A 16,909-nucleotide genomic window follows, 5' to 3' on the forward strand; every position below is an offset into this window, starting at 1 on the left:
CTCAAATTACAAAATGGAAGTAAGTGATGTCCACGTCCTCCTTAAGGAAGACAAAAAATGGCAGCACATCTGGATACGGCGAAGTACGGAGATATGCCCCCTCCCTCTCAACCTCTATAAATCTCTATCTTTCGTCACGACATCAAAAATCTGCTGAAGAGGGTCTATGGCAAGGACCAAGAGGAGTGGCGACAAAGGATCCCCTTGCCAGAGTCCTTCCGCGTGGAATGGGGTATCCGGGAGCCCCATTAAGGAGAACCCTGGAGGATGAGGTGTGCCACAGAGCAGCGACCCAATTCTAGAAACATGAGGGGAAGCGTTGCTTCAACACGAGGTCTAACAGAAACTGTCACTTGATAGAGTCAAAGGTATTCTTGATGTCAAGCTTTAAGAGCATAGATGGAGTATTTGTCCTTTTCAATCTTCATGCATAATTCCTAACGAATATGAAGTTGTCATGAATTTTTCTAGTCTTAATGAAGGCACTTTGGGCGCTCGATATGAGGGTGTTCATGAAAGGGGTCATGTTGGCAACATCAATATTTATTAAAACTACATAAGTTGGAGAAGGCCCTGTCCAAAGACTAGACCATCATCCATGGTCGGGGAAACCTCCTTAACCATAAGCTCTAACAGGGTGGAGATCGTCATAAAAAAGTTCATGCCCTCCGATCTTGTAATTCGTTAGCTTGTTTGTTAATTGTTACTAGACCCCAGCATAATCCTCCTACTATATATGGTGCGCCAGCAAGGTTGCTTATGGCGGGCAATGTCGTGTGAACTGGCAGCGAGTTTGGCGCCCTCTAGGTCTCGGTGGGTTGGGAATTCATGATCTACAATGAATGGGCGTTGCTCTTTGAACGCGCTGGCTTTGGCTCCAGAATTCAAACGCTTCCCGTCCTTGGCACACCTCCCCTTCAACCACGACAACGACGTTCGTGCCATCTTTCAAGCTTGCACGACATGGCATGTGGGAGATGGCCACTCATGCCTGTTTTGAGAAAATCACTGGTTACTAGAGCATTCGATCGCAAAGATTGCATCGGCAGTGTTTGCTATGGTTCCCAAGAGACAACGGAAGCAACACATGGCTGACGAGGGCTTCTACGAGCGATCTTGGGTGCAAACATGCATGGCTCTCTCTCTCAATGGAGGCCACCGTCCAATACATCGAGTTATGGAAGAGTGTTCAGTTTCCTCAGTTATCAAATGAGCCTGACCAACTCTCATGGATGATGACGGCCAACGGATCCTACTCTATTGCCTCCTGCTACTCGGCGATGCTTTTCGACTCCACCACGACATATCGATGGCGGCTCAACTGGAAGTCTTGGGCGCCATTGAGAACCAAGATCTTCATCGGGCTCACTCTCCAACACCGGTGTTGGACCGCCTACAGGCTGCTCCGACGTGGACTACCGCATGCGCCAAGCTGCGTGCTTTGTGACCAAGTATCTGAGACTATGCAACACCTGCTTGTGAAGGCCAAGACCTGGGCTGCCACCCGGGCTAGCAGCTATTCTGTCCGAGACGTAGCCTAGGGTGATCGGGCGGCAATGTTTGTTGCCCTTCCTCGCGAAACCCACGTCATGTACTTGCGTTCGTGGCTTGTCCGGGGGCCTTTTTGTAACTCCTTTTCTCTCCTATCAGTGAAATGATACGCAAGTCTTTTGCGTATTTGAAAAAAAAATCCTCCTACTAGCATTCAACCAAAGCCGTTTGCTTTTGTTGAAGAAATGCCGGCGCTCAATAAAACGAGTCTTTGAAGTTAAAACGCTGCAATGACACTTTACAATCATTCTGTTTTTCATAACCGTGTAGGAAGCGTCGGACAGACTTGTCGTCGTGTGGCATGCACCCGATGTTTCGTCCCCGTGTGGCATTTCCTCTAGCAGTACTTCGATGCAGTTGACCAATGCCAACCCAGTCAGCAGTCAGCACGCCGGCCCTCGTCGACGACGAAGGTTCGCCGCAGATAAGCACGGCGACGAAGGAAGGAAGGGCGGAACCGTCACCTTTGGCCACCCACCGACGAGAGCGACGTTGCAGCCATTGCCCCGTGGATTTCTTCCTTTAATCCAAGGAAAACCGTCGACCAGTCTCCGTGTCAAGACGGCGGCGATCGACGCGTCTAAGCAACCGGCCGGATGCCGCATACGCGCGTGCATCTCCCTATAAGCAGACGCTCGATGACGCTGTTTCCACTCCATCCCGTTCTGTCCAGTCCTAGCTAGTTCCTCCCCCTCCTCCTTCCTCCTCTCCTGATCTTGATTGGTAGAGTATCTGTTAGTTGCGTCAGAACTGAGGAACAGAGCATTGTTTTGCTAGCTCTTCCTGCAACTCGACCATGAGCTACCAGCAGGGTACGTACCAATTCCATTTTCCTTCTGGGGTCGTCATCTTTCGCTACGGTTCGTAGAAATCACCAGCGAGCGTGTTTGGTTGTTGAATTCTGAGTGTATCGTTCTGTTTTCTTCGGGTTATGCAGGCTACCCGCCGCCGGGCACTGCAGCGGCGTACCCTCCGCCGGGCCAGCAGCAGCAGGCCTACGTCGCGCCGCCGCCGTCCACCTACCCGCAGGACCAGCAGTACCCTCCTGCCGGCGCCGACACCACCAGCCGCGGCGGACACGGCCACGGCGGCGATGGCTTCTTGAAAGGATGGTAATTTTTCTCTCTCCCTTGTTCTCAATTCTCACTCGGCTCGGACACTGACACATACGTCTTCGTCGTATCCGTAGCCACATTTGTCATGAACTACTAATAACGTTTGTCTGCTTCTTGTGTCGTTGCAGCTGCGCGGCGCTCTGCTGCTGCTGCCTCCTCGACGCCTGCTTCTGATCGAGCTTGTCCAGTGTTGTTCGACCGTCGTTAACTCATGATCAGGCACGGCATATAGATTATCGTCATGATCGAGTTTGAGTACTAGTCCCAGAGCACGATTTTCGTGTGTTTAATCGTGTGCGTTGTTTTGTTTCCATTCGTATGATTCAGATAGATAGCCATGTGGTTATTCAATAAAATGCATATTCTCTTACCTTGTTGGCAGCGATGATCGAATTATTTGCGGGTATTTCACAATAGTAATTGGCATCCATCTGATGTTGCAATGTTGTTGATCCATCTGGCTAATCCAGCACCCGTACTGGAAGCATTTTTACAAGAGCTATGTTGCTTTTCTAAAGAGCTGTATAGGTTCTCATGCGACTGTGACTCCCACGAGGCTTGGTAGAGTTGATTGTCCGCGGGTATCAGATGGTCGATTGTACTGGTGAGTAATCAACGAATTGACAAGTAGTTCAGGCGTAGATGAATCTGGTCATCTCTCAAATCACACAAAAGAATTGCCCGGTTTCAGTCTCGCCTACAATCGAGACCTGAATCATCGCAGAAAGGCACGAGCAGCCAGCCAAACGAAGCATACCTAGACAGTACTGGATGTTTCGTAAGAGTAAACCAATCTTCTCCAGCACACCGGCCGCCACATCTACTTTCCTGGATATATACAGGAGCTAGCTAAGCACATTCATTTGCTCACAACGCAAAAAATGCACAACGCTCGGCAAGTTTGATCTCCGTCATAATCACCAAATAAAATACACCATTCCCCTAAACAAAAATACACAACAACAACCACAAAGAAAGATGATTTTTATAACCTGAACGGGCAGGCAATGATGCAGGTCAAAGGCAAGATAAACAGAGGGGCAATAATCCATACGCTGACGAGTAGACTTTGCACTGTCAGTTCCTAACGCCACACCAGGTTCACATGGCCAAGATAGATTTAGGCGTAATGATAATTGTACAGGTCCAAGCAAGGTTGCCTACAAATCACATTCAGTGAACGAAATCATGCAGTACAACATACGTCTTCCTGACTTCAGGTGCATTAGACCAGTTCTTCAAGGCAAACAGCCCCAAAGTACGGAAGCCGACCGGTGCATCCATTTCATCACCATCCACCAAGTGCTCTGTGATATAACAATTCACATGTTAGATCATCAAAGACAAACTAACACGTACACACAAATAGTTCCCAAACTATCTGCAACCAATGTACTAGTGCCTCACTATAGTTATCACAAATAACCACAATAGGAAGCGTTGTTCCCATGTGACTTTTTGCTAATTTTATTTAATCAAGTATAGAAACCAAGAGGAAACCCAAATATAATGTCCACTCATTGCCTACATGTACTTTCAAATTTGATGCTTGTGCTCATTGCAAACTTATATAGTAGGAGTAATATATAACCAAGCACTATTTTGACTGGGTCGGCTTTCTGTGTTTCTCTTCAAGTCAAGAAGCCAAGTCGAACCTAATACTCCCTCCGTCCCATAATATAAGACGTTTTTGCAAGCTATGTTTTTGCAAGCTAACATAGCTTGCAAAAACTCTTATATTGTGGGACGGAGGGAGTAAAATTCAGTAAGCTTTCTGTGTTTCTCTTACATAGTAATACTTCCAAATGGTAACCTTCGGTAGTCAAGTAGTGCGTGACTTGACATTTCACCTGTTATTTTAGCTTTAACCAGAGAATTCAGAGAAACCATAATAAAAATTTCTCACATCAAGCTATGAAACAAATAAACAAATGGAAATTAACACCGGTTAAGGTTGTTGTCACATGCGTGCTACACTGGCCTAATCAAATCATTCGTTTCCTGCTCTACAGCTCACCCAAATGTTTTATCTTGAACTAAGATACTACTCGGAAATGAATTCGGAAGCTTCAGGAAGCAGTATCATCAATGCACTGCAGCCGATAAAATTGTAAGTGACGAATACTGAGTACTGTGAAAACTTACCCCAAAAAACAGCAGCAAACATCCTACTGGTCCATGCTGCAATCACCAGCATCAGGCTCATCCTCATCCTCATCTTCTTCCTTCTTCAGTTGCCCACAGGCATTGCACTCAAATACGTGGGATAGCTCACCGTTCGGTAAGGGTGGCAGCGGTGCAAGCATACCATAGCAGTCCTCACGATCGCACAGATACCTCACAAAGAAGAAGGCATGCGGGAAATCGTCGTCGTCGTCACTTCCTTCCTCCTGCTCCATCCCCTCATCACCAACATCTTCAGCATCCTCCTTGCCATGCTCCTCTTCCATGGTGTCATCCCCATCACCGGCATCATTATCGTCATCAAACTTCCACTTGCTCTCAATCTGACACCGATCACACTCACACCGGAACCCATAATCCTCCAGCAGCCTGCGTTGCCGGTCAGCATACCTCCAATTGGCTGCGAAGTAGCTGATGCAAACCTCCTTCCCCTCTGTTATGCCATGGAGAGCGCGCACGACGATGTCCGTGTTCCCCGGCCCCGGCCTGTCGGCATAATCGAAGTGGCAAGCATTGGGCAGGCAGTCGTGGTTGAGCAGTGACGCCCGCGGGTACACCGCGCAGCACCGCGCCTTGCGGAGCTCCAGCGGCACGTCGGGGCGGTACGGCTCCAGGATGGAGAAGCTGTTGGTCCGGTCCTTGGAGAGGAGGGCCGCCGTCAGGTCCGGGGAGAAGCCCGCGGGCAGCATGTGCGGCGGCGCCACCGACGCCACCGCGGCGTGGAGGCCCGCGGCGTCCTGCTGCTGGCTCGGGGAGGGGCCTTGCGGAGCCGAGGAGAGAGAGAGGATGGCGCTGAGAGAGGGCTCCTGGAGCGAGTAGGCCGAGAGGAGGAAGAGGAGGGGCTCCTGGTGCGCCTCGGGGGCGGCGGCGAGGCCGCTGGAGAGCGCGGCGCAGAGGAGGCGCGGGTGGGAGGCGGTGGCGCAGGCAGGGGAGCAGAAGGCGGCGGCGCGGCAGGAAGGGCAGGGGGTGTGGGGCGGCGGCGGGAGCGAGCGGAAGCAGGCGGAGCAGTAGGAGGAGAGGGAGGCGAGCGAGGACGGGTAGAGGAGGATGGGCGACTCCGACAGGAGCACCTCGCCCTCGAGGATGTCGCGGGCGGCGAGGAGCGCGCGGCCGCGGCCCGGGAGGTCGGCTACCTTGAGGGTGTCGCCGGCCATGTTTGGCAGTGCCATTCCAGCGGCGGCGGAGGAGGAAGTGCAACAAACTGCTGGCAGAAGGAGCGGTGCTCTTTTTGGCTGCTCCGTGGGCCGGAGTGGAGTATTTCGCAGTCCATTTCGCGGCATTAGGGTTTCTGATCCCGTGTTTCCTATACGACGCTCATTGCGTCAAGATGCGACGGAGTGGGCTGGCCCATTTAGAAGCGTAGTGTTTCGTTTTTCTGAAACGGTCTTGGGAACCGTTTAGGCTGCGCTTGGATGCGGTGTATTGCAATACGGGGGTGTCAAATTTACAGGTGGATTATACTGGTCTCGACTGATTTTCGGCCCAAAACGAAACCAACCACCGGAGGCCTGTATTTTTTACAGGTTCTAAAGAAACACGCAAATCCAAACAGGACCTTAGGGTACTCACACGCTTGCAATGATATCTGTGGCTTGATAGTGGGCTGATAGTCAGCTGGAATAGTCAGCTGGACAATGATATCCTCAACCCACTAGGGTTCAAATTCTGGTGTTTATATTTATTCTCAATTTATTTCAGGATTCCTGCGATGCGCGTTCAGTGAAAGAAGATATTCCCGTCGATTACGAGGCGTCTATGGTGATTTCGTAAAATCTCAAGATGATATGTCGTTTTAGTCTCTCGAATGTGCTCATAGGGGTAGGGTGTGCGTGTATATATATATATATATATATATATATATATATATATATATATATATATATATATATATATATATATATATATATATGAGCGCTCTACACAATCGCTCATTTGTGCTTCCTCCGTAAAGAGATATAAGAGCGTTAGTGATCTAAACACTTTTATATTTTTACAGAGGGAATACAACACAAAATCCAAGAAGCACGATAGAAAATGTCTGATCACTCTTTGTCTTTCTCTGCCCCATTACTTTGTTCTCTCTCGCTTTGCAGCTCACAGCTCGCCTCCGATGCTGGTATATACCTAGCGCCACTGGACGCCGCCCACACAACATCTTCTCCCCTCCGCAATACCCGGCACGAACCTCTCCCGGTCGGATCTACCCCCTCATGCACAATTTGGTGCCACCGACAAGGGATTTCCTTTCCTAGTTGGTCACTATGAGGATCTCTCACCCCCTCTGCCATGAGGTCTAAGAAGAGCCACGCGGCAGACCCAGCGGCGCACTAATGTTGTTTCTTTCGAGCACACCCTGTCCAGGAATGATACACTCGTTGGCCTCGCCATAAGTATGAGATCGACATAATCTTTATCCCTCGCTCTAGTGGGATTTTTGAAGCTTGTACTTCTCATTTGATTCGAATTTTTTGTTTTGCATCAACGATAGGCCCGCCTCCAGTCAAAATAGCCTCGTGCAAAAAAGAATAGCGTTGGGGCGCCCGCCGACTCCCTCGGCATCGACGCAAGCTAGATTCCTAGCTTCGAACGGGAATCGGGCAAAACGGCCAGAAAATTGATCTTAGCGCACATCATTAGTGGTTGCGTTGTAGATGGCCTTAGAAGGTTTCTGAACCATTTTTTTCATGTTAGTTCCGTTTGTTCGGTTCCTAGTTTATCCTTTTATTTTATCCATAAATTCAGAATTTTTCACAACATAAATAAAATCTTCAAAAATTGTTCAAATCTTCAACACTAGTTTGATTTTTCAAAATATTCAGATTTTTTAATGTGTTTTTATTGTTCATAGTTTAAAAAATGTTCGCTTCTCTCCAAAGATCTTGAATTTTTCTTTTTTATTCAAAACTGTTTGGAATTTCGAAAAAGATGTTATTACAAAATATTTGAATTTCATTTTTTTTCAAAAAAATAATCTTCAAAAAAAATTCAGATCTTAAGCATTTTCTCGTTTTTCCAGGAAAATGTTTGGAAATTTCAAGTTTTTGTTCGTGTTTTTAAATAATGTTCAATACTCTAAATTTATTCCCTTTTTACAAAAATAACTTCAAAAAAAATTCAGATATTATAAACTTGTTAGTTTTCCAAAAGAAATGCTCATAATTAAAAAAAAGATATTAGAAATTTCAAAACTTGTTCATTTTTCCAAAACATATTCAGAAATTTCAAAAAAATGTTCAGAAATTCAATTTTTATTTAGGTTTAAAAATATGTTTGATATTTCAAAAATACTTTTCTCGGAAAGTCTTCCAAATTTGATCAGTGTATTTGATTTTCTCTCTAGACGTTTGTAACAGGACTAAAAGCCCTTAATAGTGAATTAATATTCTGTGAACTTGTGGGAGAATGATTCTTCTACTTTGAGAATTATGTTGTTGGGCCTCACCACCTCAACTAGATTCAGTACGACTCTTTATACTTATCGTCTATGTAGATTTTCATGCAAACTATTATGAAATTAATAGCTATGTTTTATGTATACAAGTTCATCGTGACATTCTCCAGCTGAGCTCCTCATCCAAAGAGAGATAGTTGAAAGGATCAAGATGGACCTAGAAGGGATGAATATGTACAATTAGAAATTTTAGTTACTAATTAGCAATTTTAAGCACGAGCGGGATATAAATGTAAGCATAACAATTGCAAAGGTGGTGTAAGTTCTAGCAATACATGATAGCAACAATAGTGAAAGTTCAACGACACAATATGAAATATCAATTGCAAAGTTAAGTGATCTAAGTAACCACGAGTAAGGAGCTAAAGTTAGAGAAAAACAAAACTCTAGAGACGGGGATGTATCCCGATGTTCACTTTCTTGGAGTGAAGCTGGTCACTTTTGGAGGGGTGGATGTTACCACGAAGGCACACCAACACTACACGAGTTCATCCTATTCTCCTTGAGATATCACAAAGAATGTGATTCTCAACCACTAGTGGTAGACCTTCAGGCGGCCTCCAAACCTTCACAAACTTTACTGGGGTAAATCACATTTTGATTCCTCACCGGAGCACTCATATCGCCAAGGAGTCTTCAACCTCCAGGAGTAACAAGATGCATCGCAAAAACAAAGGGAATCAACTTTTGCGTTGGTGAATGTGTAGATCGGGCACTTCTCCGTTCACTCCCCAAAAGATCAAGAGTTTTGGTTGGCTAGGGAGGGATATCTTCAAGAAATCAAGTTCAAGAAATGGAGTCGTCACCTTCTTATTGGCAAGAAGAAGACTATTTATAGTGTGACTCCAAATCCAACCGTTACCGCATGTTTTCTGTGAGTCTCGAAAGTCCCCACCCCCGGAAGTTCCGGGGTATCTAGAAACATTGCACATGAGGTGCAAGTCCACTGAGTCCCCCGGAAGCAGGCCCAACTTTGCCACGAAAATTCTAGGATTTCCATAAATATGGCACATATTATGCAATCTCTGTGACCTCCCCGGAAGCTAGCCGGACCTTGCCCCGGAAGTTTCGGGCTACCCCTAAGGTTTGGGGGTATCCAAAAACGGTGTATCCCATCAGTTTAGGGTCCCTCACCTCACTAATATGATTATAGCTTGGGTGCATAAATTTAGGTGTATGTGTTGATTCCCACAGTATCTTCAAGGTGCACCCCCTCTTAATAGCATGGTTACCCTATGGAATGAAGTATGGAAAATTAAAAAAACGCTGGCAAATGCCTTTTTTCGAATTGAGGGGCGTTTAACCATCCATGCAACATTCCATGATTCGGTGGCACTATGTATAGACTCAAACAAGCATGTGGGCACCGACTCAGTGGATCGTTTAACCTAAAAGTTTGTGTTTCCACTTACGAACAGAAGTCCTCCCCCTAAAAATACTAAGGTTTCTCTGTCGCCCATCACCGCCGCCGGTCCGCCTCGTCTTCGGTGACCTGAAGGTCATGGCGGCGCGGTGGATTCCAACCCTTGTTGATGGGAGGGCTCCGTTTTTAGATGTTCCTTCGAGTTTAGTCAGGGTTTGTGTCCTACTTCAGAAGACGAAACGATGGCAGCTCCCCAAAGATGGAATAAGATTCTCCCCGCCTAGCCCCCGTCCCGGTGGTGCATCAAGTATCGTCGGTGGGCGTGTGGAGGTGTGTCTCCGGCGGATCTATTCTTGGTAGATTTGCTCGGATCTGGTCATAGTTCGTCTATATTCGTGTGTTTTCAGGTTGGATATTCTGCTACTCTTCAACGGCGGCGGTTGTTGTTCTGGTGTGTTTGGTCCTATGAGGCCTTAGTATGACAACTTTCTGACTGTCTACTACAACAAGTTTTACCTGGCTCTGACGAGGGAGAGGCGATGACGGCGGCGCGCCCTCGACTTGCTTCAGTGCTTGTAGTTGTCACTAAGCGGTCTACGATTTTAGATATATTTTTTATTATTTCTGGTGTTCGTTGTATTGCCTTGTTACTTACTTGGTGTTGCTCTTCTTTGCTGTCGAGGGTGATTCCATTAATCTACGGATTATATGTACTCTCGGGCGATCAGTGTTCTGTAACTTCCCTTTAGAGGTGTATATGGTTCCCATTCATCCTTGTTAGAGGAAATGCAGCCGGTTAATGGCTTTATAGATGGTTCAATGGATCGCAAAGTCTTTGCTTGACCTTGTCTAGTTTTGAATCTGTGACCAAATTTGCGATGTGATAACCAAAATATATCATATAATGCCGTACATGTAATCAATTTCTTGGCTGGATGGATGCAAACATTTTTTTTATTTTAGGCCCGGTTTGGATTAGCGTTTCACCTCGTTTTCTGGTCGGTTTGAGATACAGACCTCCTCCCGTCGTTTTCATCTCAGGCCAAAATCAAGTGTTGACCGGTAACTTACACTTGTAAAATAAATACAAGTGTATAATCTTACACCCATTCCAAGCGGAGCCTTAGTGATATTGGCCAACAATTTCAATGTATTTTGCATACCTATGATTCATGGGAAGCATGCCCATTTGAGGAGACCAAGAGTGTCGGCATGCTTACTTCAAAATAATGGGTGAAAGAGAAGGAAAATGATTTATATAATTATAAATCCTAAATGTATATGTTAAGACATGATTGATGTTAAACCACTCAAACATGTATGCCCTGTTGCAATGCACAAACAATTAACTAGTGAATCTAACAAAAATATGAACACCTATGTCAAATATAGTGCTTGAACATGGATGGGTAGGTACCACCACAAGAAACTTAGCTAATCAAGCATAACTCGATTGGTATGTTCTGGGGCGATGATGGTGATTTAGTTGATAGACTTGGACGCAGGTGACAAACTTCTTTTTTATGGTAACAGTTAAGTTATTGGGGCTGCAGCAAAGCAAGGGCTATTTTGCTGGTGGCGGTAACTGTTAAGTTATTGGTGGCCATTGTTTGAAATTATTGTTGGTCATTTCGTGAAGTCACAAGATTGGAAAGAACAACGCGTGACAAGGAACTGCTAAATTTATACTCCCTCCGTCCCATAATATAAGAACGTTTTTTACGCCAGTGTAGTGTTAAAAACGTTCTTATATTTTGGGACGGAGGGAGTATAACATATGCGTACATCCATTTCTATAACAAGTAATTCGGGGCTGAGGGAGTATAAAATCCATTTCTATAACAAGTAATTCAGGACTGAGGAACTATATAAAATAACCAAAGTACGGTCTCAGGTTGGCAAGAGAAGCGAGCACACATCTGTCAGCAAATCATGGTCATCGGTTTGCCAAATTCTACTATAGCACAACCCTTTGCTGCAAGGAAGGTGTTGCTTGGCAGCTTCATCGATCCTGCCTCTTAGACTATCAAGAAAACTTAAAACTTTCAGCACTGGACAGTTGCACGCAGCCGTATGAACTGGTCGTTGCTCTTCTGCTGCCTTTGTTGACAGGTTATGCACATTGCTGCCGGCTATAAGCCTGACGCCCCCACAAAAGACTACTCCACATGGACAGACTGGTTATGAAAATAATAAATATAATAAAGTTGCCAAAGAGAGTTGACGAGAAAGAGATGAACGGAATACAGAGCATCTCCAGGATAATGCACTATTACTAGGACAGCGCAGAGGCACCCATTTTATACAGAAATACTGAATACAGACCATGAATATCCGATGATGAAGCCCCTAATATTACAATGAGGAGCAAACGACAGTAAAGTTGGCGCCAGTAGTGTACAATACTTAACCCAGCCATCAAGTATACTTCGAGAACTAGTCAGGGCTCGATGAAGCAACAGTGACAGACATGAACGACATACGATATAATCACAGATAGACACAATACAGTTTATATGAAGGCTACAGCTTATAGCTCGTGGATAGTGGAATTTATTCAACTTAAACGCGTAAATAGGGCAGGCTGTGCACTTGCTACAGCGCAGCACATACGTCAGGCAACAGCGACGGCAAATTAGATTTTGGGCAACTAGGGGTTATTATATCTTGGCCTTTTCTCTTCCCTTGCAACTCACCTTGCTGTCGGCTGGCCGGGTAATGTGACAAAGAATTAGCATCGGAATTGGCACTGGCATCGGCATTGTCATAGCTGTAATATATTTGTTTCTACTTGAACATCCGCTGCTTTGTAAATATTCTTGTATCAATTCTCTTGTATGTGTCATCCATTACTGCTGATAATAAATTCCAACGACACTTTCCTAGCTCCCACTACACATAGTTATCAATGAGCTGTCTTAGTCTGTGCTTGTATTTTCATTACGAACAGTTCATCGGTATACTGGTAAACAGAAAAGCAAACATGAACAAGTTCCCTCCTCATTGTTCTTCTGACGTGAACAACTTCCCTACTCTTTATTATTCTGGCTCTCCAGTCTCTGCACACAATCTTGTCTTGTCTTATTTTCTTGAAGTTATATGAAGGATCTCTGCACTTTGCCAATTTTCTTAAATGAACCGTGAAATGATCTCCTTCATCCAGGAGGTGACGTGGTTCCCAGTATCCATACTTCTGCGTCAAGTTGAGAGTAAACCAGCTGCTCTTCGCAAGCAGGGACATAAATCAGCTGAAATCTTTAAGAGAGTGCAAATACAAATATACAATTGCACGCTGATGAGGCCATCAATGGTTGAATGATTTTGACTCTTGAACTCCTATCTCAAATCCAGTTGAAATATTGCCCATTTATTGTCTTAGTCATATTTTCTTGACAAGAAAAGGTATGAAGGATATCTGCACTTCAAGTTTCTTGAATGATCCATGAAAAGATATTTATCCAGGTGGTAAGAGCAATCCAGACGCTCTTTGCAAGCACGGACATAAATCAGCTGAAATCTTTAAGAGAGTGCAAAAACAATTGCACACTGATGAGGCCACCAATGGTTGACTGATTTCGACTCTTGCTCTCATACCTCAAATACAGTTGAAATATTTTCCGTTCGTTGATCAGATTTCCAGTGGCCACATGTTCAATCTAAAGTTCCCGTGGAGTCATGGTTTGTCAACTTGCGGTTAGTCACGACAGTTCACTGTTTTCACACAAATTCAAGGAAACTATCTGCAGTTTCAACACCACCTCTGTACCAAGGGATCATCCACTTTCGCAGACTATGGCTTTTCTCTGGTTTCTTCTCTACTCCCTCAGCATCTGTTCCCCTATCCTCCTCCTGATGCAAATATAGCCCTTACACAATTGCAATCCACTCAACTTACCTCAAGCTGTCGAAGTTTCTTCCTCCTCGTGGCGGGCACACGCCCAATTTGATGGTCCAATCAGGAACTATAATTAACATAAACTCACTTCTCAACAGGGCACACAATTATCAATTGATCAACAAGCACATAATCAAACTGGACAGATCTCCTCTGCCGGTGGCCAAATTCAAGATCTGCTAATCCGAGCACGCCGGCAAGCCAAACCAGAGCATGTGACAGCAAGCCGGCAAAAAAAGGGAAGAGGAACAGCCAAGATACAGGAACGACCTAGTACTAGTTTGCCCCCAGATCTAACGCCCGACGCCGCTGTTAGTTCCGAAGCACGTACCTCGCGGCGGCCAGCGCCCAGCCGCCGTCTAATATAGCTACTAGTTGGCGACGTCCCCGCGCTCGGCGGCCGCCGACGCGTCCTGCAGCTGCTGGTACTGCTTGTCGTCGTGGACGAAGAAGACGTAGAAGCCGCCGAAGGTGGTGGCGGCGGCCATCGCCCAGACCAGGAGCTTGACGGCGAGCGGCATGACCTCGGCGACTTTGTAGGTGAACATGACGGTGAGCAGCGTGGTGAGCGCCCAGACGGCGGCCTTGATCCGCTCCCGTCGGGGGGAGTGGCGGTCGAGGCGCTCGTAGAGGCGCAGGCAGGCGAAGAGGGCCACGAGGTCGAGGTAGGAGACGGCGACGAAGATGACGGACCCCGCGTCGCCGTTGGAGCGGTAGACGGCCATGCCGGAGTTGAAGGTCAGGAAGACGAACCCTAGCGCCGTGAGCCACGAGAACTCTGCCATCGCTGGTGCTGCCGCGGATCCGTGCTGGTGCTGCTACCTGCGATGGATAGGGGACAAGTCAGGAACCATGGCGACCGGAAGGGTGGATCTAAAGGGGGCGGAGACCGGAGAAGCCGCGACCGCCCGCGGAGTCGCCGAAGGGAAAAAAAAGCTTGGATAGAGGAACGAACCTGATTATTTATGGTTGGTGGATACTGACGATGAACTGGTACGCGTTTGGAGAGCACAATGGTCCGGGTCTTAACGTGTTTCTTTGGGTCGCCGTCGTGAGATGGTGCGGCCACCGATGTACCGAAAGCGTGTCTCGTGCACTAGACTCTTCTTTTTTCTTCTAAAGTACTCTCTTTATGTAAACTAGTTTAAGAATGTTTAGATCATTAGTTTAAGAGGGAGTACGCACTATGTATATGTTTTTTTTTTGAAAAATATACAGATCTAGGAGTATTATAAAAATTCATCAGAAGTACGTACAAAACACCTCAAACATAATAAAAATTAGTGAGAAGCCCATATTACAACCCTGAATTATCATCTAAAGATACAACACCAAACTCCAAACTCTTCTACTTTACAACATTAAACTTTCAAAAACGGACAAAAATTAACCCTAAATTATTTTTTACTGGTTCAGTCAGCCCAGCATGCAACCCTAACCCTTAACCTTAGTCATGGGGCTGGCGGTGCTCGAAAAGCCGTCGGCGTGGCCGCTCCAACCGACCAGGGCTCCGGTGAGGCTGGAGTTGGGCTACATGGAGCTAGGTGGGCTACTGGGGGATAATTGGCCCATGGGCAATTCAGTAGGAGGCCCCCTTACGAGTCTTCCTCCTCCAATCTGACAAACTGACAAGAACTCCATCCACTCAACTCAAATATTTAGACATATACAGTATATTCGCAAAAAAAAAATGTGTGCCAAATTTTAGGTGTAGAGAATTCCAAACGTCACCATATAGCTAGGTTCGCCCCTACCTACAGATTAGGGGAGAAAGTGAGCGGCATGCATGTGATTTACATCATGATTGATGAGGACGCTCCTTTGACACAACACTGTGAATGATTGAGCATAGGGATGAAGTTAACTTGAATTTCAATCCATGGCGGCTATTAAGTAAAAATAATGCACAAGAGAGAGGAAGGTAAAGGAGATGATGGTTGGGTCCTATCTATGGTTTAAGTCTTCCGGTGTTACCCATTAGTCAGATTTGGTGTCAAATAACGCTTAGTTGAGCAATCAGTGTTTTTAAAATGACTGAATACCACATGGCTTTTGCAAAAAGTAATGGCATGTTTTTTATCTAAGGTCCGCAAAGGTGGGGATCAAAGATTATGAAAAAATACCATCATACACTGAGATCACTGATAAAGAGTTGATGGTCTACAGAGTTATACCATAATTAGAAAGTGTGGTGAAGATGGGCTGGTATGAAGAACATAAGAGGCATGAGATTAAGGGGGCAGAAACAGACACTAATGAAGAAAACATGAGGAAAAGACACAAAGGAGAGGATGACAGTGCAACATGAGCCAAAGAAATGATTACTCGGGAAGCATAGGACTGGCACAATTTGAGGAGTTGAAAAGGAAAAATGAGGAGATTATGATGATACAAAAAGGGCAAGCTATAGAGATAGAGGACAGGAAAAAAGTGGAAACTAATCTAGATATGATTATAAAAAAAGTGAAAGAGTTGGAAGAAGACAATATAAGACAAAAAGGCATCAGAGTGGAAGAAGAGAAAAATATTGTGGAGCTGGAGCAAGATAAAAAAATCTCATGGATCTTATTAACAAACAACAAGGAGTGATTGACAGATGTGTTGAGAAAATTGATATGTGGGAAACCAGAGAGAAAGAATAGGAGGAAATCACTGAAGCCGACTTAAAAAATCTGGAAGCTGACAAAAAAGATGATGAACACAATGCTTACAATCACTAGTACGCGTCGGTGCTATACACACAGTTTTTAACCCCTTTCCGCGACGGCATTTGGAACCGTCACCAAGTGAGTGTGGGCAATAGGGGGTCCTTCCCACACGACCCAGAAATTGTCGGGGATGTGGAGCAATGATCCAGAGGCCTTGCAAAACGTGATTGTGTGCGATGCAGCACACACTAAATTCTTTCACACGTGTAGGATCGGTGATTAAATATTTCTAATGATGTAGTGAAACCAAACGGTCTGTTGTAATGAACCGTTTGGGAAACAGTATGTAAGGCACACGGACCAACATATGAACTGTGTGCTATATATGCCCTATCACACAGGAGTTTTCTGCGGAACCCGTCTGTCATGCAAGACTCCATCTCACACGTTCTCCCAACATTTACCGTATGCGATAATGTTCTATCACAAATAGTTCAGGAGCCCCTTCGCACACTACAAGTGTTGCAGACCGTTTGTGATTTGTTGTGTATCACCGACGGTTGCGGCTAGAGTGACGTGTGCTTTTCGTTTGGGATCCCACACGTTTCCTGAAAAAATTACGACTGGGATTGTATTTTACATTGGGCACGGTTTACTCTGAGTTCTCGTGTGCGATAACTTGATATCACAAACAGTTCAGGA

General features: G+C 45.6%; 3 protein-coding genes across 4 annotated transcripts; 1 reads left to right on the forward strand and 2 right to left on the reverse strand.

Annotated features, from left to right (window-relative positions):
• The first annotated feature begins 2,139 nt into the window (after positions 1–2,139).
• Positions 2,140–3,036, forward strand: LOC119339538 (cysteine-rich and transmembrane domain-containing protein WIH2-like). The gene is made up of 3 exons (XM_037611555.1): positions 2,140–2,363; positions 2,489–2,663; positions 2,795–3,036. Exons 1-3 carry the CDS (start codon positions 2,348–2,350, stop codon positions 2,838–2,840), a joined length of 237 nt encoding a protein of 78 aa, XP_037467452.1. The 5' UTR covers positions 2,140–2,347; the 3' UTR covers positions 2,841–3,036.
• A 595-nt stretch (positions 3,037–3,631) lies between these two features.
• LOC119340819 (histone-lysine N-methyltransferase ASHR2-like) lies at positions 3,632–6,063 on the reverse strand. Its single transcript, XM_037612724.1, has 2 exons — positions 4,812–6,063; positions 3,632–3,973 (listed from the first exon to the last, which is right to left on the reverse strand). Exon 1 carries the CDS (start codon positions 6,017–6,019, stop codon positions 4,835–4,837), a length of 1,185 nt encoding a protein of 394 aa, XP_037468621.1. The 5' UTR covers positions 6,020–6,063; the 3' UTR covers positions 3,632–3,973; positions 4,812–4,834.
• A 5,836-nt stretch (positions 6,064–11,899) lies between these two features.
• Positions 11,900–14,626, reverse strand: LOC119336499. Of its 2 annotated transcripts, none has more exons than XM_037608542.1 (2): positions 14,515–14,626; positions 11,900–14,381 (listed from the first exon to the last, which is right to left on the reverse strand). In XM_037608542.1, the coding sequence occupies exon 2, from the start codon at positions 14,342–14,344 to the stop codon at positions 13,931–13,933; it is 414 nt and encodes a 137-aa protein (XP_037464439.1). In that variant the 5' UTR covers positions 14,345–14,381; positions 14,515–14,626; the 3' UTR covers positions 11,900–13,930. The 2 variants fall into 2 exon arrangements, with proteins under 2 accessions (XP_037464439.1, XP_037464441.1); XM_037608544.1 differs by lacking the exon at positions 14,515–14,626 and adding an exon at positions 14,450–14,507.
• Positions 14,627–16,909: the final 2,283 nt, after the last annotated feature.

Source organism: Triticum dicoccoides, chromosome 7B (assembly GCF_002162155.2).
Source record: "Triticum dicoccoides isolate Atlit2015 ecotype Zavitan chromosome 7B, WEW_v2.0, whole genome shotgun sequence".
NCBI classification, from domain to species: Eukaryota; Viridiplantae; Streptophyta; class Magnoliopsida; order Poales; family Poaceae; genus Triticum; species Triticum dicoccoides.

Bases quoted from the DNA above. Each gene is read 5' to 3' on its own strand.
- LOC119336499 (XM_037608542.1), bottom strand. From the start codon at position 14,344: ATGGCAGAGTTCTCGTGGCTCACGGCGCTAGGGTTCGTCTTCCTGACC.
- LOC119339538 (XM_037611555.1), top strand. The intron at 2,664-2,794 runs GTAATTTTTCTC...GTGTCGTTGCAG, and splicing joins GATGGCTTCTTGAAAGGATG to CTGCGCGGCGCTCTGCTGCT.
- LOC119340819 (XM_037612724.1), bottom strand. From the start codon at position 6,019: ATGGCACTGCCAAACATGGCCGGCGACACCCTCAAGGTAGCCGACCTC.